This window comes from Haemaphysalis longicornis, unplaced genomic scaffold (genome assembly GCF_048455015.1).
Source record: "Haemaphysalis longicornis isolate Haplotype H1 unplaced genomic scaffold, Haemaphysalis longicornis Haplotype H1 scaffold_5, whole genome shotgun sequence".
NCBI lineage: Eukaryota > Metazoa > Arthropoda > Arachnida > Ixodida > Ixodidae > Haemaphysalis > Haemaphysalis longicornis.
In genome coordinates this window covers 101,045,711-101,073,232 of record NW_027526385.1, presented here as the reverse complement: position 1 = coordinate 101,073,232, position 27,522 = coordinate 101,045,711, and the positions used below count along the sequence as shown (strand labels likewise).

At 50.3% G+C, this 27,522-nt stretch overlaps 1 protein-coding gene across 1 annotated transcript; it reads right to left on the bottom strand.

Annotated features, from left to right (window-relative positions):
- Positions 1-866: 866 nt before the first annotated feature.
- On the bottom strand, positions 867-24,801 carry LOC144138638 (ras GTPase-activating-like protein IQGAP1). The gene is made up of 15 exons (XM_077671027.1): positions 23,776-24,801; positions 22,112-22,320; positions 20,632-20,917; positions 17,921-18,544; positions 16,760-16,924; positions 15,783-16,130; positions 14,824-15,143; positions 12,970-13,411; positions 11,681-12,295; positions 6,897-7,135; positions 6,622-6,793; positions 5,974-6,204; positions 4,994-5,224; positions 3,658-3,929; positions 867-1,324 (listed from the first exon to the last, which is right to left on the bottom strand). Exons 1-15 carry the CDS (start codon positions 24,289-24,291, stop codon positions 1,018-1,020), a joined length of 4,977 nt encoding a protein of 1,658 aa, XP_077527153.1. The 5' UTR covers positions 24,292-24,801; the 3' UTR covers positions 867-1,017.
- Between the last annotated feature and the right edge of the window lie 2,721 nt (positions 24,802-27,522).

The following is a 27,522-nucleotide window of genomic DNA, read 5'->3' as shown; positions in this document are numbered from 1 at the left end:
GAACCGCATAGGAGCGCCGTGTAGCTGCACCGGCGGTAAACGAAAGGAGCAGAACACGCATGCGCGCCTGCCGACGGTGATAGCCCGTTTATATTTCTCAACCCACTTCTTTTAAGGTGGCTTTGAGCAAATTATTCGCAGCATATTGATCTCAGCGATGGCGCTGATAGCATAATATTAGAAAAAAAATTGTCACTTCAGATCCCTGCGATTGCGACGCTTCTCCAGCAGTTCGCGTGCGCTTAAAGTATGCGCGCCACTGCCAGATACCGCCTCTGCTATCAGCGCCATCGCTGGGACCAGTATGCTACGAATAATTTGCTCAAATCCGCCCTAAAAGAAGTGGGTTGAGAAGAATAGATAGGCTATCACCGTCGGCAGGCGCGCATGCGTGTTCTGCTCCTTTAGTTTACCGCCGGTGCAGGTATACACGGCGCTCCTATGCGGTTCGGCCGCAGCTCCCGTACTCCAAGTACTTCTGAAGGCACCTGTACGTGATTGTGCGGAGCGATTTGCACGTATTAATCCCCCCCAAAAAATGTTGTAGTACGTGGGCTAATAACACGTGCGTGCAGACGTGTTCCTCGACCTGCAATTAGATACAATGATGCTGGCGACAGCAGCAACTTGCGGTGAAATCGCAGTGGCGGCTGTAAAGGAGACATTTTCGTAGTGACTGCCAACAGCTTTTCTATATGACCTGCTGCTTCCCGCACTGCTTCCTCTACTGCCGCCAGGCGGCTGTAGAGGGCAAAACCAACGTGCAAAACACCGAGGCGCGCGCGCGAACACACAAAGTCCAAGCTGATTCGCTGTCGGACTAACGCAGGCTTGTACTGCCCGAAACGGTGTACTACAAGGTGCAGTTTTAGTTGCATGCTTTTTATTATTAAGGTGGCAACGGTAAAACGGAATTTCACACTTAAGTAACAAAGTTTACAAGACAAGGAACACATTCTCGACGCCGCAAATTTCGTCTTTTCATCTTCAGAAGCTGAAGTGGGGACAGCTCGGCTTCTACTTCCCGTAGAACTTCTTGTTCAGGAAGTAGAGCAGCAGGTTGTTGTTCACCCGAGCCCTCTCGGAGAGCTCGAAGACGGCGACGCCGTTGTACTGGCGCTGCAGGAGTTCCTGGATGTCAATGGTCATCTCGTCGGTGCTGACGCCCAGGAACTTGGCCCGCACGCTGAACACGCCTGCGCGCTCGGTGGGGCCGATCTCGAAGCTGACGTTCTTCAGCTGACCCGTCTCGAGGCCGGACACCTCGAGCAGGATGCCCTTCTCGTGCAGCTTGGCGCCAGAGTACTTCAGAACTCTGCGGGACCTGGTTGTTGGGAAGTGCACGGAAACGTCAGGAAGCGGGAAACGAAAGTCGGTTTAAGTTAAGTAAAAGTTAAGGCGCCGAAATGGCAGCTGGGGACCTTAAAGGAGCCATGAGAACAAAATGCAAGTTAGGTTTATAAGAAAGACTGCTTAGTCCCGATAACAATGATACCAATATCATCGCAATCTTCGAACAAATAACGGATATATTAAGGAAAACTTGTGAAGCTGTCGCGACCCCCTAGCCGATTTCCCGCAACCTCTCTAAGACGTCACGGAACCTGGTTTGTGCGATTGGCGGCCGCCTAACTGACCTGTCGCGACGACACATGACTGGACGTCTGTAATAGGGCCTCTAGTTTCATTTGATCGCATCCCTTGAATGCTAACGTGCAGTTAACGCACTGAAAATTGATTGTTCGCCCGTATGACGTCATTCTTGCATACACGTCACTGTGGTGCAAAATTTGAAAGTTTTCAAATACTACTTGCTTTTTTTTTCGTTAAAAAACACCTTTTGTGGCTGTAATGGAGCTGAGTGAGATACTGAATCCTAGTTCTTTCAAATTAAACAAAGTTGTATTTTCTCTTCATGGCTCCTTTACACGTGCGCCAAAGTCTCAAACACACAGGCTTGTTGCCTACACCAGAAAAACGCCAAGTGAGCGTAGCAGATCTAAAGGGCCGTAGTAGCTGGGCCCCTTCGTCTATCGCAGTAGCGGGATATAGGTTTCCTCGATTTGGCTGCACTCTGTGCTCTAGTTCACTAAAGTGTCGTATAAGTGCAGCGCCAGTTCTTTCAGTGCGAGTGGAGCCGTACACTAGCGCTTTCCGCGCAGCGGCCGAATCGAGGATAAAAGTGCACAAACGTCGTCTGCTGCGGTCCGTGTTTGCGCGTTCGCTTTTTATTTTTTTGGAAATGGTGTCACCCTGAGTTACCTTGTGTTTCGTACATAAATGCACTATCTTGTTGCACGTGACGACCATTCTCGTCTAAAGCGGGAAGCGTTGTCTACTCCGTTTACTCACACAAGTATCATGCTGGAGCCATCTGCTACGATGCGCACCAAAAAACGCGCCAAAGCACTCTGCACCTTGTACAAGACGAGAACTCGTATGCTTGAACATGTATGCTTAACAAACACGAAACAAAAATCTTGGAAGTAAAGAACTAATTCATCTAAAACTAACAAAGCATGAAGCGAATATATAAACGCGAAAAGCTCGAAAAAAAAAGTTGAGTGTTGGCATTTTGTTTTAAAGCTGCTCTGTCATCCAAGAATATTTTTTTACCATTTGTGCACACATGCGATGGTCACGGTCAGATCTTAACACCGCTGTCTTTTATGCAAAATATATTGAATAGGAGCAGCTTGTCAACCGTCACGCAATTTAATCACAAAACAGCTGCGTCAAACTGTACACTTGTGGTGAAAAAAGCCAGAAGATTATGTATTGATCAGGAAAACAAGTGTCACTGGAAACAAAGTGTACATTTCTACAGAAAGCTCGTTCCATATACGTGGTGCGATATTGCCTTCGAATTCGCTTCTGCGGCGCCGCTCGTGTTGCAAAACGACCGATTTTTATAGCCGTGGCAATATATCGTTTTGACTCACGAACGGCACCGCAGCAGCGAATTTGATGGTAAATTTGCACAATGTAGAGCGGGGTGGGGGAGACGTAGTCCAAAGTGGTTAGCGCACTGGTTTTCGGCGGCGTCCTCGCTGCGTGAAGGTACTGAAGCAGCCAGGCCTGCGGTTTCGCCCGCGAACTTCCCCTAGTTTGTCCTGAGCAGCGACTGTCGTCACGTCGCGGAGCGCGAGCTCGCAGAACACCCCCTTGTGGATGAAAGCCTCGCTGCGGAGTTAGGCATGCCAGGAGGGAAACGGGCCACCAATGTTGTGTTGTCGGGGGTTTTACCGAAGACACCTAGAGAGAGAACTGTTAACACACGCGTTTATTCACGGTAGCCATGTTTTCCACTCTGCCTGCTCGGCCGTTCCCCGTCCCAGCATTCCCCGCTCTGGTACGTGGCGCCCTCTCTCGAGAGAGTGCCGTGATAGTTGTCTCGACACGACAACCAAGGGAGTAGATGCGCTTTCCGGACTGGATTCAGGGTGGTTTCCGGCGCATTTGGTTGTCGTGGTCGCCGTGCATGGCAGCACGGCAAAACTTGAGGCAGAGGAGGGGAGGGGGCTAAAGCTTTACAAATGCCCTCCCCGTCGCTACGCCACTGCACATGACCGTACTGACCGTACACTGTTGGCCCCGTTTATCGGACGCACAGGAACACGAGTGACGATACAACAAAGCAATCCAAGGACGACTCACTTGAGCGGCCTGCGGTGGGCGACGTCACCGCCTGGTTGCTGGTGCTGTGGCAGCCCCGCCGAAAGCGACGCCCTGCGCGACTTGCTGGTGTACGCCAGGTTGTCCAGGCAGGCCTGCACGTAGCGCTGGTAGTAGTCCAGCGTCTCCTCGTAGTGGAGGGTCTTGACGTCGAGCTTGCGCTGCGTCGCGACCAGCTGGGCCAGCTGCCTCTTGCGGTTGACGCGGTGGTTGCGCTTCTGCAGGATGTCGCTGGCGATGCCATTCATGACGTCCTGTGAGTGAACGCCGTTGCACGATGGTAAGGGTACGGTTAGGGAATCTCAGGGGTAGTAATTTATCGGACCCTCCGCGCTCATTATGCCGTCGCGGCGAACAGGGAATCCTTATGTGTTTCGGGATCGCTTCAAGGGCCCTGGTCATCAACGAGTCCCTCCCCTCCCTTAATCTTCTGCTTCCGACCGCCTCCTACGCGAGAGCGCATTGCTTAAGGGAGGGTTTGCACAAAGGGGATATCGACGAGCAGGGCCGTCGAAGCGATTCTCGCAGTGTGTAGGTGGGATTCCCGGGACTATATCAGACATGGATTGCCCGTGAGAAGTCCTTGGAAAGGTGCTATACGTATACGTGCTAGAAACGGATGTCGGACTGTGTAATGTCAGTCGTGGAAAGTTCGAGGCCCATAATCGAGGACGTCTACGGCTAGTATAAAACGTTCCTTAGACAGGGAAACGTGAAACCTGCCGCCGATGTTCTTGTTGTGTATTTTCTCTCACGCGTTATAACTACACGTTGTAGCAATCAGTCTGTGAAACTATCGGTGCAGCAGGGCGTCGCTACAGAAGCCTACTGAAAGTTTAGGCTAACTAGCGATTATATTGCGTCCATTGATGAGTTAAATAAATCTTAGCGCGGTTGACCCCTTTTTGTTTAGCTCGCGTGTGGAGGCAGCCCCACACACTATTCACGTATGTAAGCATGCATTCGGTGCTTTTTTGCACGGAAGTAATTAACTAATCAATGAACGCAATATAATCGCTGGTTAGCCTAAACCTTCAGTAGGCTTCTGTAGCGACGCCCTGCTGCAGCGATAGTTTCACAGACTGATTGCTACAACGTGTAGTTATAGCGCGTGAAAGCCCCCTCTTCCCCCTCCTGCGACCTTCGGTCCTCCCCTTCCTAATAAAAGAATTTATCATCATCATTTCCACGGAACGGCGAAAATTGCAGATAAGGCACCACATTCGTCCAAATTTACCGAAGTAGGAAATTAACAAGGTTTGATAAATCATTGGTTATAGGAACCAACTGCGCCATTGATTCGATGCAGTCTTCATACTTGGTAGTCGTCCTCGGCAGAGGCCAGGCCGCGGTCCTCGAGCATCTGCAGGTTCTTCTGCAGTGCCTTGCGGAAGGCCGCCACGGAGCCGTACTTCCGGCGGCCCAGGAGACTGGCCGTGGAATTCTTCGGGTTACGGACGGAAGTCTGCGATTCGAGGAAGCCCCGTTCCAGGTCCGGGGTGACTTCCGCCGTGAAAAGTTCCTTGATGGTAGTCACGTGCCGGAACACCTGTGATGAAAGAAGGGTACAGGTTATCACAAGCATAAACAGGAGCACACACTCCATCTGCGTGCGCCGGGACAGGGAAAAAAATGGAAGGTAACCATATTTGATCACTTGTAACGCTGTTCAAAAGAAACCGTAGAATATCTAGTAAAATCGGAAAAAGTTTCAATGCTACACCAATTTTGTCAGCTAGTTTTTTTTGTTGGGACCTGGTGATGAGGTACGCGAAAAATCAACGTTAATATCTTACCTCATCGTACACTGTTCTACAAGAGAAGCCCACAGCGGCAAGGTCCACTGTACGATCCTGCCCTGTTTTGAGGACACCAGCCCACATGTCTTCCAGTCTATTTTTAACAGGAAACTGTTTTATTCCGGGATACACAAAGACTTCGCTGACGTCATATCCGTCAAGGAAATGACGCCAGTACACCTTTGCCGAAGCGACCCTCCAGAAGGACGTCGCTCGACAAGCACACCCACAGGACCGCCGCCGACCCGCAAATCAAGCTCAGCTGCAGATTTCGCGGCACATTTCCCTTTCGTGTTGTCCTGATTCCTATGACAGATGAATCAACCACCGTTATGTATTTATTTCATCTATATTACCATCGACCTGAGCAAACTAGGGCGTTATGCATTGTTACGTGAAACCGGCTGGGATAACTGGGCATAGAGACCGCAGGGCGAGTACGGTAGCGTGCAGTTTTCCATGAAGGAACAAGTGAATGGTATTAGTGAACAGCGCTCACCCTGAGCAGTTCGACGACCATGTGCTTGGTGTCCCTGAGCAGCTGGTCGGTCTCGGGGGCGTCCTCTTCCTGCTCGGAGGAGAACTTGCCGTACAGGGACAGCGAGATCTTCACCGAAGACAGCACGGCCACGTCCGCGGAGCCGTCCGCGGTGGCGCCCCCGCTCTCCCCCACCAACTCCTCCAGGGTCGGCTCGGCTCCGAGGTCCGCCAAGAGGCCGTGCAGCGGATCCTACGAAGAGTGCGTTGTCTGCATTTCTGATGTTAGGATAATATATTGACCCATTTCTGGGTCTTTGAACAGTAAGACAGATAACTTGATTATCCAATGGAAGACGACTGCGATGTGTTACTGTCCCGAGAAAAACCGTCGCCCCACCAAAGGAAGCAGAAGCCCATCTCTCGCTCTGACATGCATGCACACACGCACATACGCACGCATACGCACGCACGCACATGCACACTACTTTTGATTTTTGTTTTACTTGAGTTTTCCTCGAAGAAATGCTTGGGGTATTTTACAAATTTGCTTAAGTAACAAGATTTTCGGCGGGTGCCGGAGTGACTTCGGGAAACCGTGGTTCACCTTTTTGTCGACGCCGATTCAACAAGGCGCACGCGCACGGAAATAGTGGTATGTACGGTATACCTTGGGGTCTGAGGCGATCTGGTTCTTGTACTCCCGCAGGTACTTGTGGGTGAGGCGCAGCTCCACGGCCGTCACGGTGATGGTCGGAGGCGTGATGTGCGTCGCCTCGGAGTAGCTGTCCACCCCGAACCAGTCCTCGGGCTCGGGCACGGCGCACGCCTCGGCGAAAAACCTGCGCCGCAGATGTAACAAGCCTTTTCGAACCGCTAAAAAAATCCCCTCTCAACACGTTAGTGCGGTGCTATGTCAGAGCAAATGGCAGAACTATAGCGTACCTGTGCAGGGTCTTTCCGCAGGAGTCGATGAGGCCGTCGAGGCGCGCCAGGTGCGGGTGCTGCGGCTGGTTGAAGGACCCGGCGGCCGTGGCCACGCCCAGGATCTTGGCGATGTTGCCCAGGTTGCGGCGCTGTAGGTTGGTCACCGGCTGGTCAGGCGCCATCTGCACCACGCCGAACGTTTCGGGGGCCACGATGCCCGGGTTGATGTAGCGGTAGTACAGGATGTTCCCCAGCACCTGCAGGTGGTTGTATAGGTGGTATTCACTGAAAAGTTTAGCTGCCTCTTTTTTTGCTTGGTAACACTTGAAACGGCCACGGACATGGCCGCTGCACCACGGACATGGCGCAGCTTGCGTGCGCCGTTTGCTCCGTTTCCACCCGATTCTCAACGGTGGTGTCAACAGATGTTATTAATCGCACTCACATTGGACTCAAGGCATTACTTTGCGTTCGGTGGGGTAGAGTTTGGAACATCCAACACAGATCATGCGCTTAGCACGGGCAGGTACCGCCATCCGGTGGAGCCCGACGTAACCAGTGACGGCGCACTCACATGGTTGCCTGCATGCGTGCCTCGCCAGTGAATACAAGCTATACACGTTCGGGGAGTGGTCAGCAGCGTTGAAGCACACAAGCGGATAGTCTGTAATCACATTAGTCTGCGAAATCTTAGTAGTAGCAAGAAACTAGGGTTAAGCAAGTAGCTAAAGATAAGGAAGTAGCTAGGGGTAATACTCGGGCGAATCTTATTTTGTATCAATTATCTATGCCAGACAATGAAATCGCGCATTTTCAGAGTCTTTGGGGACACTATCAGCCTAAAAAGCGAAATAAACATGCGCTGGACAAGAAGTATATTTGGGTAATGCCTGTATAATGATCCCTTACACTCTATAACCCCCATATCCACAAGCCATGATGTAAACTGTCCATGAATTCACGCAACGAAAATTGTTTTCGGACCAAACTGATAGAGCAATTGAGTCTTTATGGGCTTGAAAAACAGTAAAACAGATGGTGGCTACGGTTTTTCAAATTAAACTTGTAAAATATGTAATTGATGTAATATCAGACTGCTTCGCTCACATTTTCATGCTTGTATTTTAACTGGCATGTTTACAGCTAGCATGCAAGTTGGAAGAGTAGCAGTCGCGTACAAGAAAGAAAACCACAATGATTTTTCCAATTACCGCCGGGTATACATTCCAGCTGTTTTGTCAAAGATTCTGGAGAAAATGATTCTGAAACGTTTGACTTCCTTTGCTGATCGGTTCCAAATGTTGACGTCGGCACAATACGGCTTCCGAAAAAAACATGGCTACCGAATTTGCACTAGTAGCACAACAGCATGGAGGAAAGAAAAGTTTAGGAGGGAGCGTCACGTGACTATCGTGAAGCCTAGTCATAAAAAATAAAAAGGAGAGACTGATGGGAGATGCCCTGCCTCACGTGATAGGCGAGCGGTAGTTCTTTGCGCCTCACGCGGCCGCCCGCCTGCCCGCGCTATGCTGCGTCGTTCCGTTTGGTTGCCGGGCCGTCCGGGTATTCGGGTTTCGGCGACGAGTCTCCGTCCGGGCATTGCGCGCAGCGCTGCCTGCAACCCTAAACGCGCAGCGGGCTGATCGTGCAGGCAATGTGTTCGGACGGGAGTGACAGAAAACATCTTTATTTATTGAGCTCTGGGATCCGTCGAAGTGCGCCGCAGTCGAAGTGTCGTGTTCCACCGCAGTGCAAAATCGGAGATGTCAGAGTACGACATCCGTGCCTCACATTTTATTTCACAAACACACCTCACTTCCTTGATTCTGGTAATTTTATGTTTTCACCTCCCAGGCGTAATTTAGCGTTCGTTACCCATATACCTATCGCACGGATTGAGCAGTACTCGGACAACTGCAGCCCGCGTTCTGCCTGCGACGCGAGGCGGAAAATGATTTGTTCTTCTCGCGCCCGCACTCAACGTCAGTGGTTCTGCACCTTTTTTTTTCTAATGCACTGAAGGAGACAGCAACGCAAAACAGATATGCCACCATGCCGGAGCACCTATAAGGCGAATGTATGCAAATGCGCACGCGAGCGAAACCAAAGCTTCTCGCACAACCCCTCAGCTGATGGGACACTCGTTACGGCGCTATGATGTAAAGGGAAGGTGGCGCGATAACTCCCAGCAAAATTGGAAACGCAATCGTCAAAGCACACCTGGCACACACCACGCACCCGTAGGCCGCTCCGTGCTTGTGAATGTGTACAGCGGCGCGTTCGAGCAAACTTAAGCCGGTCGTGGTTCCAGCGGTAAGCGTCAAATTCGGCTCGCAGGTCGTGAAGGTGCTCCGTGAGCATAGAATCTACGTATCGTGTCGCTTTGAACAGCGACAGTACTTCCACGATACGAGGGATACGAGGGTGGGAGCGCAACGCTGGCGAAAAATCGCGTACGGCGCCTTCGGCAACGCCACTCGCCTCCTCCTCCACCGGCAGCCAGCCGGAGCCACTAAATGCTACCGCGGGCCTGAGAGTGGTGCATCTTCCATAATGCATTGCGCGGGAGGAGCCCGAGGAGAGGAGAATGCGGCGTCAGAGGAGGTTGGCTTGGCAAAGCTGTCATGCTCCCTCCTAACATTTTTCTTCCTCCATGCACAACAGGAATATATACTTGAAAACTTCCAAAATAAAAGTACGGTTGTGGGAATTTTTTTGGACTTCACAAAACCCTTCTATCTTAGTAACCACGATATTCTTAAACTTGGACACTATGGATTTCGTGGAAACGTACTATATCTTTAGAAACACATTCATAACATCGCTCTCAGAATGTTGATGCTAATCACAACCATTCTACAATACGGCTGGTGAAGCCAGACTTCGTTCAAGGGAGCGTACTTGGCCCGTTTCTTTTTATCCTGTATGTAAATGAAATTTCTAATATTGATGAGTGTTAAGTATATTATATACGCCGACGACGTTACAACTGATAAATAACTGGTCTTTTAAAAATGTCCTGAAGATAAACATAAGTCAACATTGTTTCGCCCGAGGCATACACAGGGTGTCCCAGCTATCATGCACCAAGATTTAAAAAAAGAGAAATTGCGTAACTCGAAGAAAACCTAGTGCATAATGTTTGCAGTACTGTGAAGAAGCGGAGAGTAATGTTTTCGTTAATGAGACCTAATTAATTAATTGTAATTAATTACCTAACTCGAGAAATACTCTCCTAATCACTAAAGTGTCAATGAGGCACTTGAAGGTAACCACGAGGGGAATCTAACTGCGCTATTTTCAGCGACTAACTAATTGCGTACTCATTTATTCTGACTGATAAAGGAAACCCGCAAAATAAGAAATACGATGTGACGCCGCTTACGCGCGCAACGTAAAGCAGCGTCCCCAAACAAAGCTGATTGAAAGCAACTGCTTCGCGTGTTACCCGCCCGAAGAGACAGCGCATCACCTTGATAATAGCATGCATGGAAGGAGCAGCAGCAACAAGATTCGCGGGACGCGTGTGCAGATAAGGAATAAGCTCGGTCGCGATTTCTTCTTTCTTTTGTCTATTTCATTCTGGCTAACTCAGAGGCAGCCTGTTTGAGGGCGTTGCTTTACGGTGCGCGCGGAGGCGCCGTCACGTGGTATTTTTCATATTTCGCGGGTTTGCTTTATCAGTCAGAATAAATGTGTACGCAATTAGTTCATCGCTGAAAATACCGCAGTTAGATGCCCCTCGTGGTTACCTTCAAGTGCCTCATTGACACTTTAGTGATTAGGAGAGTATTTCTCGAGTTAGATAATTAATTACAATTAGTTAATTAGGTCTCATTAAAGAAAAAAATACTGTTCGCTTCTTCACAGTACTGCAAACATTATGCACATGGTTTCTTTCGAGTTACGCCTTTACTCTTTTTTTAAATCTTGGTGCATGACAGCTAGGACACCCTGTATACAAATTCAAACTTCTTCCCACACAGATTAACAATGCAGATATCGAAGTAGTGCAGTGTTAAAAAAAAAGGTGTAAATTTCACAGAGCCCATGTCTTGGGAAGTGCGACCGGTAGTCTGCGACAACACTGCTTTTATTGTCCAGTTTCACTTAACGTTGATATTTAAATTTCGCGGAATATGTTTTGATTAGCTGATTTTGTAATATTGGGCTATACTTCTTTAGAGCCCTTTTTTTCTTCTTTTCTTGGTACTGTGGTTTTTTAAGCCAATGTGTAACATAACATTCCGTGCTGTTTGAAAAATTTTACTATTTAGCTCGTGATAACTACATATAAAAAAGTTTTGTTAGCTCATTATGATTCCATGGTTTCTTTTTCGTTTTTTAGTGAACATTAGCTGTCATGATCTTATGTGTGCTATGAATGTTGTAAAAAATTGAAACACGTACTCTGCGAAAAACGTACCCGCCTTTGTAGCGATCAATGTCTGCCATGTAGGTGGCATGGACCCAGTCAAGCCACGTTATTGCTGTTTGTCGATACCCCCAAACGTTTTTGATGTTGAAATAAATCGAATTGAATTAAATTCGAAGTAGTCGTGGAAAACAGTTCACAAGTCTTGCTGTTTCACCTTCACTGCTATAACGAATTTCTTTCATTGCAAGGTAATAGAAAGCTGAAACCATTCCATTTCCTCTCTCCTATAATAACGCTACTTACCAAAGCAGCGATTTCCTTACTATCTGAGTATTTTTTGTTCGGCATGCTTCCTTTGGCTTGTTAGTTCAGATACATGAAATGTTATATACATCGCTATATAGTTCGAACATCGACAAGTCACCTTGCTAATGTCTTCCGGCGATGACTCCGGGAACTTGTCCTCCAGGGCTTTCTTGAGGACCTTGCAGGTGTAGCGCATCCCGTAGGGAATCAGGTCCTTGCTCGCCGATATGCTCCGGGCGAACATCAGGGCCTTCGTCTCAAGCGCCAGCACGGACGTCTCCAGGATCTTGCAGACCTCGGCGTGCTGCAGAGCCTGTTTCTCGTCGACGTCATAGCTGAGCCCGCTGGGCTTGCCGGACGTGGTCTCGAGGTCGTTCACCCACTTCTTGTAGATGTCCACGGGGTTCAGGTCGATGTTCAGCTCCGCGTCCCCGAGCACATCCCTTACGAGCGGGCCGAGCAGCTGCTCGAGGCAGTTGTGGCCTCCCCTGGTCCGGAAGAAGCCGATGACCATGCGGATGACCAGCGGGTTTCCGCGCAGGATGTCCGACGGCATGCTCAGCTTAGCGTCAACTTCCTCGAGCAGGGCGAACCGGAAGAGGCGTAGTAGCAGGTACTCGTCACGAGGAGTAGAGCCGTAGTTGTAGACCGAGTAAATGACGGGCTCCACGAAGTTGTTTGTCACAGACGTAGGCAAGACAAATATCAGCTTGGCGAGGTAGTGTGGGCAGACCTTTCAAAGAGAGGAAGAAAATGTTTTCAGGTGCTTTGACTGTTCTAAGCAACATATTGTTCTAAATGCAAACACTTCGCCCCAAACGAGGACGAACGCTCGCAACACTGCGCAACACTGCGCCTGGTGGCACACATGCGTACAAACATACCGTGATCTTCGTGATCAGCTCCGTCACTTCGCCGTCTCTGATCTCTGACGCCGCGCGCATGCGCACGAACATTACCATAAGCTCCACAAAAACGAAATTCGAAACGCACACTCGGCCCCCAATGCCACGTTCACCCCGCGCAAGTTCGGTGCTTGCCAACGGTTGGCCGGCTCGACGAAGGAATGTCAATAGCGCGCGCTCGCCGAACTCGCATAAGACGGGGGCCGACATCACGCGTCCTCTTCTTCACTGTACCACAGCCGCTCGATCGAGTGACCATGGCTCTATTATCGTTCGTTCTCTCCCGCTGGGCGCTCGCATCACCAAGACACGGTTAGTGTTTCAGCCTCCTATGCTTAGGCATCGCATTAACGATTAGTCGATGATGTGTGCTGGATGAAGGCCCCACCGATACTCTTCAAACGAACGAGATCCGCTAACAACCCAATCTTATCGTCTCTCGCGAAGGATGTGTTCCGATCGCAGAGAGTAAGAACGAGCGACTGACATGGCGAAGTTTTACCTGAAGCAGGTAGAAGAGGTGTTGGTACGCCTCGAGCCTGTCGCGACTCCTTCGGCTGAGCGCCGTGAGGCCCCCGCCAGCGCTGTGCAGCCAGTCGGACTTGACGGCCGCCAGCGCCGTCTTCTCGCGCTTCCCCCCGCCGTGGCCCTTGACGACGTCCTCGAGCGTGATGCAGTTGCGCACCAGCAGACCGATGCGGACGTCCATGTCGAGCGCCTCCTTCTCGAGGTCCTGGTTGTGCCGGATGGTGGCCACCACCCTGGCCTTGACCCGCTGCAGCTCCATCTCCTCGGCCACGTCGTGCTCGCTGATGTCCAGCATATGCAGGAAGTTGCGCAGCGCCGGCACGTTGGGCGTGCCGCCCATCAGGAGGCGGTAGTCCCGCAGCGCCGCCTTGGCCCGGTACTGGGACTGGACGAATGTCACCGCGTCCTCGTGGTCGCTGTGAAAGGAAAACGGATCCAGACCATTAAACGGTGTGAGAGTAGGCGGAGCCCGATTGAATGCATCAGCATAAAATGGCTGTAACTATTGTTTCACAAAAGCAACCGTAAGATGGATGGACAACGCGACTCGCCGCTGTGGTCCACACAGGAGCGTCCATTATGACGCCTACAATTACGAGGAGTTGCATTTACTTGCCATGATTTGTTCGTTCCCCGTGACCTTTTAATCTCTACATAATTCGCGTCTACTGTCAATGGGTTTCTACGAAAAAGAAACGAATAGCCTTACGTTTGTCTTCTAGGATACAACTCTAGTACTTGCAATTTTCATTGAATTGAAAGCCATTGTCAGTGCCATTAGAATATAACGAGAAAAAATGGGTGTACGCATTGTGTAACTGTCTGCGCTATTTGTATTTTATACAGCTTCGTTGGTCATCCACTTTCATAGAGTGTAGCGGCTGCTCATTTTTTTTTCAGCCGTTGCTATTACAATGGCCCTAGGTGGATTTTATTACGCTTTCGCAGCTGCAATTGGATTGACCAAAATCGTTTTCAGAGTCAGTGCAAACGTATCGGTGATACTGCTGAGCGTAGTATGTCTAGAAGTTCCACGAAAGTGCACAAAAATCCAAAGTGGAGGAAAAAAGGTTTAGTTTTGTGTGTGGAGTGCGACGATTCAGCGAACCCTGTTATATCTTAAGATTTTTACATAGGCGTTGTGTTACGCAATGTGTGATAACCGGGAACATGTCCCTTCACGGCTAGCACTCCCTAACAAGCGCTCTCATCATCGCTTACATTGAAGGGGCGATTATCCTGTACACAGCAAACCGTTTTTTTATAGGGAAGGCAGCTGTTACCGCGGATATACTCTGCCTGAAACCACGGGGAACATGGCTGCCACACTTTCCCACAAAAACCGGGTTTCCTATATTCGCTGTCAGGTTAATGACAGAAGGGGTAGACTTAATCCCGAAGCCATGAACGAAATGCGTTTATATAGGCTACAGCATTAGTCTAAAACGCTACATTTGTGGTTCCTGAAAATGAGCAGTTCTGGTTAAGAACAGCTTTCAATAAACTTGAAAACATTACCAGGAAAAAAAAAATACGCGGACCAAGAAAGAAGCAGACAGGACGATACCCCTGACAAATGAGGAAGTCAACACTAACTAGCTCAAGTTTCAGCCTTAACTTTTAGTAAACGAATACCCTGGTCTTAGTTTCGGCTCAGGTAAGTTAAGGAGTCCACACGCACGTTTCACCTTCTGCCACTGGAAAACCGCAATACGTTCAATATGCAGTACTTCGAAGTTGCAAAAAAAAAAAAAATTCTCGAGTGGTCGAGGAAAATTTTCGGAGATATTGACGGGACCAGAAGAAAACCGCGCCGCGATTGTCCGACCTGTAGTATTTGCGTCGGTCCCTGAACGCCTTCCTGGCCAGGTACCCGCGGGCGTAGGACTGCAGCCGGACCACGAAGGGAACCAGGGCCTCGAGCTCGTACAGCATCCTGCGGTAACGTCGGCGCTGCCGGACGGCCCGGAACCACGACTGCAGCCGGACGATCTCCTGGATGTGCTCCATGTAGAAGGCGTACTGGTCTCGCACCGCTCTGCGTACGAGGAACCCCCTGGCGTGCGCCTGCAGCCTCGTCAGCAGCGGAGTCAGCTCGGTCATCAGGCGGGAACTCTCCAGCCGCTCGTTGACCCTCAGCACGGCGGCCTGAAAGAGAGACGGTCATTGTCCAACTGAAGCGAAAGCAGGGCGAGTTCGTACTGGTGCAGGTTGAAGACAACTCGAGGTCGCAAGAATTGTCGAAAATGTGGAATATCACGTAAAAGTGCATTCAGTAATAGAAAGACAGTTTTAGGTTCGATAGGGCCTGTGGTTATTAGGGGCATATTTCGATACCGCTACCCAGCATACACGGCTCCTTTCCCTCCACGCATTACTATTTTCTTGTTACCGTTGTATTCGAGAGGCAGTATAGGGTCCTCATTAAGAAAACTGTCCCCCGTGAAACGGCATAAGACTTTTCAGTGATCGCTGAGTAGCTTTAAATGCTCTGGTATTTGAGGTGATGTCTGTAGGAGTCGATGAGGAGGAATGCGCATGGAATACGCAGACAGGTGTTCCACCATGGATGGACTGCTGGATATAGAACTCATTCCGGCGAGTTATAGGATAAAGAGACCGACAGGGTGGGTGGTATAGGCACATTTCATCTCCTAGACAGCAGGGGTGGAAGAAACATGTTTGGGTCAAGTATACGGAATAACAGACAGGCATGACGAGGCAACTGCAGAGGCAGGTCTCCGAAAGATTTCGTCGCCTTTAAAAGAGCAGGCTAGGTAAACCAACCTGCACGTCGTCCAGGGTGAGGAAAGAATCAGGGTCGGCCTTGGGAAAGGTCGACCACTCGCCGACGAACTGGACGACGTTGAGGTTGAAGAAGAGTCCCGGTCTGACGACGTAGCTGAACCACTCGATGGATGCGTTCTCGTCCACAGACGCTCGGCGCCGGATCTCCAGGAAGTCTTCGCGGAGCTCGCGCAGGTAGGACTTGGTGACTGCCGCGTCCTCGCCACAGAACAGCTCCACGACCTTGAGGCTCTCCAGGCCACCACGCAGATCGTCTTCCTCCTGGTTGCACACGCCCACGTTCACAGTGGCCAAGCCGATGCACATATCGCTGGCCTCATCAGCCACCTGGAAAGAGGGTGAGAAACCATAGGGTGTCAAAAGGGGGTGTACATCGAGTTCATCGGCAGCACATTGTATGGTAGAATGGAACTGGAAAAGACCTTAGAGAGAAGGCCCACGCAGCAACTTGCACGGGCATTTTATGTCGACACCAGTTTGCCATCCTGTGCCGAAATGCGTTCTCACAACGGTTTGAAGTATAGCTTGCCCAAGAAAATTCAATATTAATGCTTTGTGTGGGGACACTGTTTAAAACCGGGACCTTGGGGACGTATGGCGCTTCCCACATCCAGCTGTCGGGCTGGCAGATATTTACCAGGCTGAAAGCTTTGTGGGTAGGACTACAAGTCTGAGCGGAGATATTGTAAGGGAACCAGTTGTTTTCATTCCGCAAGCAGCAGCTTGAATTAGTCCTGGCTTTTAGTAATGAAACAATTATATTACCAGTGATACCTAACCCTTATGTATGAACGTCAAAACGTGACGGCGCGAAGATGTATGGCGGGCGACAGAGAAGTGATGGTTGCGTAGCCTAGAAACAGGGTGGAAATTCACTGCCTAATGTATTCGCGGTTCTGCATTTTCACCACGCTTGCAATTATTACTAAGGGGCGTCTTCTGATGACTCCACTCACTTGGTTTGCTGCATCCACGACGTTTTGGACGTCCTCGGCGCTGAGCTGCATCTCTCCCCCCAGAGAGCGCTGCTTAAGGGCGAGAAGGTTCTGGTACAACAGCACGTGATCCCGGCTCAGGTGTGCGATTGACACCGCTGGGTCCAGGAGGGCCTCAATGGTGGCCTGCAACACACAAAGGCTTGCGTAAATCTCCAAAATCCGATCCATGGCTGGCCCTTGCGCGAAAGGAAGCCCAGCCCTGAGCCAGCCTCGGGCCACCACCGCATCAGTTACGGTATCTCCAGCAGTCGTCGCACCGGTTTTCCAAGCTCGCGAGAGACGTTGCGGTGCGTTGGCACCGCGGCGAAAAGATCCGCCTTTCCACTGCTTTTGAATAATAAAAATGGCATGCGATGTATTTGCATTAACTCGTCATAGTTGCAGCAGCTTCATGGGAATACAGCGGCTGTAATCAGGTTGTGCCAGCTGTGTCTTGGTGGTCATGGCAAACTGGAAACCAGGAAAGGAATCTCGACCACAGTCGTTGCTTTGGCGATCCGTCTGGAAGCTCTTACATGGCCCGACCACAACGGCGAGGCGCGTTGTTCATCCCTCTTACGGAAGATATATAGAGTTCCTCTATGTAGCTCCCGCATACTGATATGCGTATAGAGGAACTCTAGCTTGACACTTAGGCCTCGCTAATGGCATACGCAGGCGATGAAGGCCACACGATAGAAGCGGAGCCTACAACAGAAATGGACCACCCCTGTAGTAGAAAAACTACCTGCTAATTCTTCCCACTAAAGCTTCTGGCATGCGTGAAAGAAATAGGTGTTTCGGGTCTGGTTTTTGTAATGCCCTTTAATGGTTACTCGCCCGAAAGCATGCATTGCTGAAACGGTTGCTTTTGACAGAGCATATAGGGTCAGCAACCATAAACGGGGAACCACATGTAGGGATTTTCGCGAGCGATGTAGTATAGGGCGACAGGGACACGCGTCAAGATAACACACTACCGCCGATGCTTCCGTGGCCTCTGCTTGTCGCGTCGCGCTGTTCTGTTGCTGTTGTCCAGACTAAGTCTAACAAGCACGGGAAGTTCCACTGGTCAAGCGGCTCACCAAAATGATTACCCCTTGAGAATATGTTTGCATTTGCAAGCCCTTCCCCGCTCACCTGAGGCGAACCCGACGCGACGGCCTCGTTAATGCGATCGATGGCAGCCTCCCACTCGGGCTGCTCGTCGTCTTCCGCATTCGTCTCATTCACCAAGTCCTGTATTTCGGTGTGAGTCAGGAAGGGCAACGTCGAGCCGGCACGGCTCTTCAACGCGAGGACGCTCTGCAGCCGGGACACGTAGCGGCCGTGGTTCCGCGGCCGCACGTCGGCGATGTGGGCGTGCGGGTTCTGCAGGCACGCGACCACGTCGAAGGTGCCGCTGGCCTTCAGCGCGAAGTTGACTTCGGCGATGGCGTTCAGGATGCGGACGCCGGCCAACATCTCGTCGTGGTTGAGGTTGTGGCCGGCCTCGCGCCGGATGAACGCCAGCTGGTTGTGGTAGAGGGCGACCGCAAGAGGGTACACGGCGGGCAGCTGCGCCGATGGGTCCCGCAGTGCCTCGAGCGTGTCCTCGGCCCTCCCGCGGTCGAGGGACACGTTGATGGCGTCGATGCAGGCCTCGAGCTGCGTCTCTTCCCGCACTTTCTCGTTGGCCAGCTGGACGGCCACCTGCAGGTCACCGCGGGACAGCGCGAAGCCCTTGCCAGACTGCTGGGCGTCCTCCTTGATCTTGAGCAGTACCTGTATGAGTGATAGGCAGAACGGAGCAGGGTGGAACGGTTACGAATAATAATAATTTCGGGCAGTACAAAGAAGCAAGTCATTGTAACAGTCGTGTTGTCCCTAAAGCACCGAAAATGACTAAGCCAGCATGAAAACAGCGCCGAAAAGTATAGTCCGCGAGCAAGTGCGTTAACAGAGAGTAGTGGCTTAGGCGCTGTTTGAAAATTTTGTACATGCGGATCCGTAACAATCTACTATAAATAACCAACATATGAAGCTGTTCCGAGTTTCCTTTGGGCGAAGGCGCTACGACCTGGAAGTTCTCCGGCGAACCCTAACCCGTATTTTCTCGATCGGTATGTCACGGGTGCTTTGTTAGAGTAGAAGCATTGTACCATACATGTGAGGGTGAAGCTCCTCCTACGCTCGGCGAGCGTTGTGTCTCGACGTCTGCTTACAGGTGGACACCGATTATGACCTGAAAATAGACAGAAACGGAAGATCTACCTGCACGGAAGATCCCGTGGGTCCCGTGAATAGCGAGTTGAAATGCCCATTGAGGCAGATGATCCAGTCAAACCTGATTATCCACCTTGACCGAAAATAAATCGAGATTGAACATCCACATATCCAACGAGATGGACGATCCACAGGCACGGAAAATGCAATCGATCCTGAATATCCAACGAAATGAAAAATCCACCGAGGCATTATCCGCTATTGTACCCCTCGTCTCGTTGGACCTTCACACTCGCGATCATGTACTCTGGCGGTCTTTCTGTCTAAGTGATCCGCATTACGCGTGTAGTCGTGCAAGATATGTGGTACGCAGCACTGACAACAGTTATAGTACAGGGGCAGGCGGAGAGGCTTGGTGGGGAGAATGAATGCAAAATGTTGAGGGAAAATTCAATGGGCTGAAAGTTCGTGTGGTAGGGCTTTCCCTTCCAGCGAACACCAACCGGTCAGGGGTGATTGGTCACGAGTCACAACACAGTTCTCCTCACAGCATAGACTTACAGGGAAAGTGGATACACGATGTGTGCCTAAGGATCCGTGGCCATGGTTGCGAACGTGAGTTACACTTGTACCCATTTGAACTGAGACAAACTACGATTCATCACTGAAGTGGAGAGCACCCTTCTTGTGGAGGTCCCACACAGTATCAGCGAATGCATTTCGTCACTAACAGTGATGCAGGAGTGAATTTGAAAGCACCGTTCGGCCGTCCAACATAAGTACCAGGCGTGTAGGTGGACTGGATAACTCGGGCTTTACGATTCGAGCAAGTTGGGCTGCCCAGGCATAAGCCAAGGATCACGCATGCCTCAAATGCTATACGGAAAAAGAATGACTTGGACAGGAGCTGAACAAAAACGAGACGGGACCATTGTCAGAGCCAGGTAGGCAAAGTAGTCTAGTCTCCAAAATGAAGCGCACATATACTGTTAACACCGGGAGGTTATGGAACACACGATCGGCGTAAATATAGGGCAGAGGGCGTGCAGATGAGCGCAGATGAACGACTTCTGCGGCTATACGCGTTTCACTGAAATCCCGTCGAGGTATCCCTGGCAGAAACGAGCATTCTGGTGGATTATCGGCCCTAGGGCATCCTACAATGTAAAACGACGTGCACCTTGGCACAATGGCACAGATCCGAAAGGGCTGAACCTGCGCTTGTAAAACCTTGTATCAGGAGGTGGTAGTTAGCGAGCTTCAAATCTTCCCTCCCCAGTGGCATAAAAAATAGGTGACGAGACTTTCATGAAGCTTTTACTATATGAAATTCTCTTTCCCAGGGATAGCTAATGCTTGCCATGTGACAGGCGTAAATATGTCTTGTACATATCGATGACGCAGGTTTAAATTGTGGAATCAGATAACGAGCGTTATTTTAAGTCGCGCGTGATTAGGTTTGAAACCTCAACACTGCACCCGTCATGACTATCTTCACACCCGCTCATTGTCAATTCTCGAAAAACATTTCACGCTGCGCCCTTACCCGGCCTCTTCATTAACAACTAGTTCGTTATATTGTTCGCAGTGATCATTCCACAGCCAGAGGAACGGCCACTAACATGAAACGGCAGTCAGTATTTTACCTGGTAGTAGGCGGGCACGTTTTCGCGCACGAGGTCGCGCACTCCCAGGTCGGGCCTGGTGAGCAGTTGGCCGAAGAGGGCCCGGTCGCCGCATTCCATGGCGGCGTCAATGTGGCCCAGCAGGACGTTGACGTTGGTCTCGAGAACGTATCCCTGCACTTCGGCCAGGCTCAGCAGCCGCTCGTACATGCAATCCACAGCCTCCTCATCACCGCCCGTGGACAATCGACGCACGGCCCGATGCTCGAGCTTGGCGGCCTTGGCACGCTCCAGGACCTCGAGGTACCTGAGGAGGCAGGGGCGCCTGAGTTCCGAAGAGACTACCAGCCGCTGCAGGCACTCTTACAATGACCCCCTATTCACTCTCGCCAATCGCCTCAGAACCCAATCGATTCTTTGTGCCCTAACCTTGTGGTACCGCCTTTGTGCTCGGTTGTGTGTATCTTTCCATTGTATTATTAAACGTATTCACCACCCACCATCGACCATCAGTCTTGGACCATTCAGATAGAGCTCGGAAGGAATTCCGTTATTCCCTTCCATGCGTACTTCTCCGGCAACACGTATCAGGGGGGGAATTTCGCACTGCTTGCTGGCTGTTTACAACTGGGGAATTGAAACGCGGTGGCTCGTGTGGCGCAGCTGCGTGTTCGCACTCCTCATCAACATGGACTGCTCAGCGAGTACACTTTTCCCATAATTTTGGCCGTATATAGTCTCCCACGCCGGTTTGTTGCGGTATTTCGCTCCGCCTCGCATCCCCAAATTTTCTCCCAGGCCGCACGCAATTGTCGAATCGGTCTTAGTAACAAGAAGGACCTAGGTCGGGGGCAAACATGTTTTCTTGTATTACCAGAGGCTATTCGTTGACAGTTACAGTCATGGTCAAATGAAACGCGAACACAACAATATGAACAAGAACGCACAAATAGCGCGTTTTCTTCCCATGGAAGTCAAAATGACGCCTGGCTTCGTTAAAAAAAAAAAGCAAAGTTGGGAAATGTGGCTCTCCAAATATAGCAATAACGCGCCATTAGTGGACCTGAACGAAGAATATTTTATAATTTGGCGTGTCGCGGTTCATATTTTCGTGTTCATTTAATTTGTTCATGACTGTAAAGCGAAGTTTCGTGTTTGTATACACACTATTTGCCAGAACACTAAACATGGTTGCATCAAGTAGTTAAATGAATTCGGGTGGTTACTTAGCAGGTTGACATCTTGTACCCTGAGGTTTTGGCTACATAAAGTAGTATATATAAAGTAGTATATATCTGTTCCCCGGCTCCGTAATTCTATCCAGCACTGTTGCCATCTTTTAAAGAAAGAGCGTCTATTGAAAACGAAAGCGCATCCTTTAAATTCATCCGAATAAAACAATATTATGCGAAGCAACGAACCATATACATTCAGTGGAATGGAGTGAGGCGACGGCAAGGTGTCGGGACGCCCTTCCTGGTGTACAAAAGCGCCCCCTCACCTGTCGATGTTCTCGGGCCGCACCCCCGTGAGCTGGGCAGTGGGTGTCGAGAGCGCATCAAGGAGCGGAACGGACTCGCCCCTGTCAATGGCAGTGTTGACGGCGATGACCGCCGAGGAGTCTGCGCTCGTCTCTTTGGCAAGGACGCCGTCGATGAGGTTGAACGCCGGCATGGGAACCGACGAGTTCGTGAGCAGCGTCCTCAGAACCTACAGCAGAACCGGCGCCCATTGTGCTGTGTTTTCTTGGCTTCAGCGTCTGAGAACGTGTGGTATGAGCTAAGAGTATGAGCGGACGCCTCAGAACAAGTACCCATAACACAAGCGACAGGGTTAAGCGAGCTCACTCGCCAAGCGTCTTTCTGGTTCTTCTTCCTCTGGCACCGATGCACTGCATGCACGAATGGTCGCACGCGCTGCGTTATGTCTACTTGTTCTGATGCATCCGCTCATACTCTTCGAGGCTACAAAAAAAAAAAAAAAAACCAACCTGCAGCTAGCTTTACGCATTTAGTTGCTAAACGCAGCGTATTTTCTCAATACCTGGTTGCTAATCTCCTGTTTAGTGTTTGTGCGCATAGCTTTGAAACGATGGGTAAGTATGACTCGAACAGGCAACAGATGAAAGCGCCACCGTAAACCTCCTCTGCCTTGAATCCACAGTGTCTACGAGTGCGACCGGTCTGGACGCGCTTGCGAATGCGTCCAGACCGACCGTGCCACGGGATAAGGACCACGGGAGACTCGAAGCAATGAAGCTCTGCATTTGCAACGAAAACAAGCCCGAAAACTAAACTTTGCTTCAAACCCGCTGCTCATGTACGGTTACACCTCGCGTCTGGGTTAACACAAGCCATACGCATATATTGAGTAAAATAGCGCGACAAAACTACTGAGATGCTGTCTACTTTTCTAGAACGTGAAAGCAAAAACTTAGTTGGTCCTGCTGTTGTAAACTGTTGAGCTTTCTGTTGAACTGTGGCTGCGCCCGTCATAAGTAATCCGATCGCTGGACGGTGCACTCTTGAGCTCGTTCCGATCGCTAAGCACCGCCAGGAGCATCCTGTTCGGCCCCGTCGGTACCGTCACCTCTCAAACGGCTCGGGTTGCACGCGCGGCAGTGACCTACTCTTCTTGGGTTACTTTTTTTTTGTTTCTGGCACGAGATCCCGCTCTCACAATCCCATGCTCGCGTCCTCTCCTGGCGCATGATACCCGACTCGCACTCCACGCCTTGCGCTAGTTCAACTTTATTTGGACCTCCTTTTTTCCGCTCCTCACTACACTTGGGATTGAAACTGGTTTAAAACTTTCACCTTAAAAACGGAACAGAAGAGAACCCATGAACACGGTGCTGCTTGCGCTTGGTGTTCGCTTAGGCTTCGTTTACAACTCCGGCGACGTACGTAAAAATACGGCGGTACGAAAATTGCACTCAGTCCTGACCCGTTTCTTATGCGGAAGCTCACGCCGGTTCGTTTAGAACCCATTTGCCAGTCACCATATTTTAACCGAGCACTGAACACGCGCGCGATATCTCCAGAGCTCGGAAGGTCGGACATATAAAGCATGGCTGCTTCAAAATGAAATTTCGATACCCTGTGCTCTGAGCCTTGCAACAAGCGCAAAAAAAAAAAAAAAAGAAACGTGCATAGAGTCACTTACCTGCTCCACCTCGTCGTCGGAAAAGTGAAGCTTGCCTATAAGCTCTTTTATCCTGGGCGCCTTGCCCAGCTTGAAGAGGTAGAGGCTGAGCGCGTGCAGGCAGTAGATGACCTTGGGCAGGTTCCTCTTCTCGTAAAGGTCGAACGGGTCCGGGAAGAAGTATTCGGGGAAGCCGATGGAGCGCATGGCGTTCAGCCAGTGGTTGATGTTGTCCGTGTGGCGGAAGCACAGGCCGCGCTCCCGGTGCACGCTCTGGTCGGCGTCGTAGATCTTGCGCAGGGGAACCTCGTCCGGCGCGAAGAAGTGCGACAGCCGCGCCAGGTAGACGCCGTTGCGCAGCGACTCCTCGAGCCGCGTCGCCGCCGGCAGCTGTTCCCCGATGCACGACGAAAGCCACAGCCGGGTCTCTTCCAGGTGGCACAGGTACAGGTAGGCCATCTGTTGTTGCCGCCTCTCGTCCATCTCGTCGGACGACGGCCGGGTATCGTCGTCCAGGTCCTGTCCCGCCGACGACATGTCTCGGAGACGCGCGCTCTCTTGTTCCGGCGGGGAACTTGGCCACGGGCCTGTCGGCTCAGCGGCAGGGCGACGCGCTGCCCTTGCGAAGCGCACCCGGAAGAGGACGAAGGAATGGCTCACGCGGTGAGCTGCCGCAACCGGCGATCGGTAGACGCCGCTCGAGCCTGTATTCGATGGCAGGGCTGGCCGAACCAAAGCTTTGAGTCAGGGCACAGACTGGGCTTTCCCGTTCAGCTCTGTTTCGTCCTCTGTCTGCGATGAGGCCTCGCAAGAACAACCTGCCTTCTCTGCCTCTCACTGAAACATCAGCGCGCAAGAATGCGGCGAGCGCGTGCCTTGCCCGTTGGCAGGATTTCATTGGATGCACACTCGCCCACGTGACGTGCCATACCCCGCCGCAGATTTTTCTTCTTCGACTGAATGCAGTGGCTCGTGCCCACAGAGTGATGGTTAAAGCATAGAACGGCTTTTAGCGTGCTCCTGGTGCGCCACAGTGGAAGACAATGACGACGACGAAGCGCTGGAGGACGCGAGCCGGTGTAAGACGTCGACGAAACGCCAGATCACGCCAGCCGTGCGCGTGCAGTTGAGCGGAATGAGCGCTGGCAGGACAATGCCAGTGACGCGGTCTTCCTTTTCTAGCCGAGTGCTTCATTTGAAAAAAATTTGTGGACACCAACCACCGTTATCTGTCTGGTTCTTAGTTAAGTTAAGTCTGGTTCTTAGTTAAGACGTTTAGTTAAGTGAGGCAACAACGAACACATAAGAGTCAAACCGCGAAAAATAACCACGTTGACTCCGTAGAGGTGGGGGAGACATGATGAATAATGAATGAATAAATCTATTATAGAACGATGGAACTCTGACCTGTTGGTGGAAATAGGGGAAAAGTTAAGGGTTAAGGGTCGATGAAGTTCTATTGACGGCGTTAGTCTCCTTCACGAAGGCCCACAGTCCAAGCAGCGCGTCGTTGGCATTATTATTTGGTTACACATACTGGAAATATCGTTTTAACCAAGCAGTCATCCGCCGAAAAGCGAAAACGCGCGTGTGTTCGAGATTTTGGCGCACGTTAAAGATCTCCAGGTGGTCAAAATTAATCCGAACCCCTCCACTACGCGCGCCATATCACCTGTATAGCATCGGTGCGTTAAACCTCACAATCAGTCAATCAATCAATCGATTCCGGCGGCTGACATAAAATCATAAAGTAGAGAGTAAATTTTTTTTTTGTCTGTCTCGGAGGCTGCTGCCGCGGCGCGGGCATAAATAATGTAGACGACGGTGGTAGTTATTTCTCTTGCTTTCTTTTGCTTCTAGCTCGTCTAAAGGCATGATGAAAAGGAGGTGACTGTGTTCTTCTGCCCTCCTTGCAGGGTTTTGGATCTCTGCACTCCTAATGTACAGCGTATTAATGTTCACGGCAAAACGAATTCTATGCCAGGCCGCCAGGTGAAAAATACGGCACTTGTCTTCAAGGGGGATTGGCCAAAAAGCTAAATGGCTCATTTGTAACACAACGGACATATTTCAATTGATTCTGTTAACATTGAAATTACCATTACCTCATCGTTGTCGTGTGCGAAATTTTTATAGTCAGCCGTATTTATATTCTCCCAGTTTACCTTTGCCCAGACGCTTCGGGCCATCCTGTATAATTCTGTTCATCCAGCGTCAGAGCCATGCAGTACCCCAGTCAATTGGCGGTGAGCGCGACCACCGGCGGCGCTGCGAAGCGCGCCTGTGTGACGTCAGCTTAGGGATTCTCGCATTTGTCGTCTGCTTCACTCGGGCTCTCTCCCTGCTGTGTCTTCGCGCTCGGTTGACGTCTGATGCTTGTACGCACCAGATTTTGGATGTACGTAACTTTTAATCATATTAATACACTTAAAATCGCATAGACTAGCTCACGGCGTGAATCAAAATATAGTTTTTATTGCAAATAAAGTTTTGGATACCGCTACGGAAGAAACATCACCGCCGTCGCCCCATTCCTTGCGAAACCGGTCCGGTACGGAGCGCGAAGAGTCGGAGCTACGCGTCAGCTTCTCTTTTAAAGGAGCCATGAAGACAAAATACAAGTTGGATTTGTTAGAAAGACTGCCCAGTCCCGATAACAATGATGCCTATATCATCGCAATCTTCGAACAAATAACCGAGATATTAAAGAAAACATGTGAAGCAGTCGCGACCCCCTAGCCAATTTCCCGCAACTTTTCTATGACGTCACGGAACCTTGTTTGTGCGATTGGCGTCCGCCTAAGTCACCTGTCGCGACGACACATGACTGGACGTGTGTATTGGGGCCTCTAGTTCCATTTGACCGCATCACTTGAATGCTAACGTGCAGTTAAGGCAGTGAAAAGTATGTTTTATTGTTGGCCCGTATGACGTCATTCTTGCTCATAACACGTCACTGTGGCGCCAAATTTGAAAGTTTTTAAATAATTCTTGCTTTTTTTTCGTTAAAAAACATCTTTTGGAGCTGTAATGGAGCTGAGTGAGATACTGAATCCTAGTTCTTTCAAATTAAACGAAGTTGTATTTTCTCTTCATGGCTCCTTTAAGCAATCTTTCAAACAAAGGGAACAGCCAGCTGCTAGTACTCGACAACAGTGAAAACACAACACCAAAACAAACTCCAGACCTTTGGGGCTGTCGACTTCGGCAGAAGGCATTACGTTTCCCGGTAATCGCATGTGAAGTAAAACAGTTTTGCAACCTTTCCGAACGCTTCAAAGTATTGTATCACATCACTTTACGTTATCATGACATGAAAGTATGCCGACATGCACTATGAGCTGCAAAAACTGTAGATTGAGTTCCAAATAACCCCCTGTGTGTATAGGGGCGTGCTAGTTTTATACCACGCTTCTAACCAGTACGGAGGTTTATTCAGCAAAACGAGGCACGTCTGTGGTAAAGATACAGTAACACTATATTTGTTCAGACCTGGAGGGATATTTCGGTACATTTCCCAAAGCCATACCTTCCCGATATTCAGATATGCGTTGGAGTAGAACTCCACTCAGGAGGAGGAGTAAAGGGAGGAGGACAAAACAATATTCAGCATTAAAATCGAGCTGGTTTGTGGGCCAGGTTCCCCGTTCCAGGACAAGAGACTGAGTAATTTTCTTGAATTCTTAGAACGCCATTCCGAGTAGACCAGAATTTGTTCTTCACGCCTGGAAGGACTGGAAAACAAAGAGCTGCTTGGAAATATTCGTC

Bases quoted from the DNA above. Each gene is read 5' to 3' on its own strand.
- LOC144138638 (XM_077671027.1), bottom strand. From the start codon at position 24,291: ATGTCGTCGGCGGGACAGGACCTGGACGACGATACCCGGCCGTCGTCC. The intron at 16,925-17,920 runs GTGAGCGGGGAA...TGTGTGTTGCAG, and splicing joins TCGCGTCGGGTTCGCCTCAG to GCCACCATTGAGGCCCTCCT. The intron at 7,136-11,680 runs GTGACTTGTCGA...AACCACCTGCAG, and splicing joins CGCCGGAAGACATTAGCAAG to GTGCTGGGGAACATCCTGTA.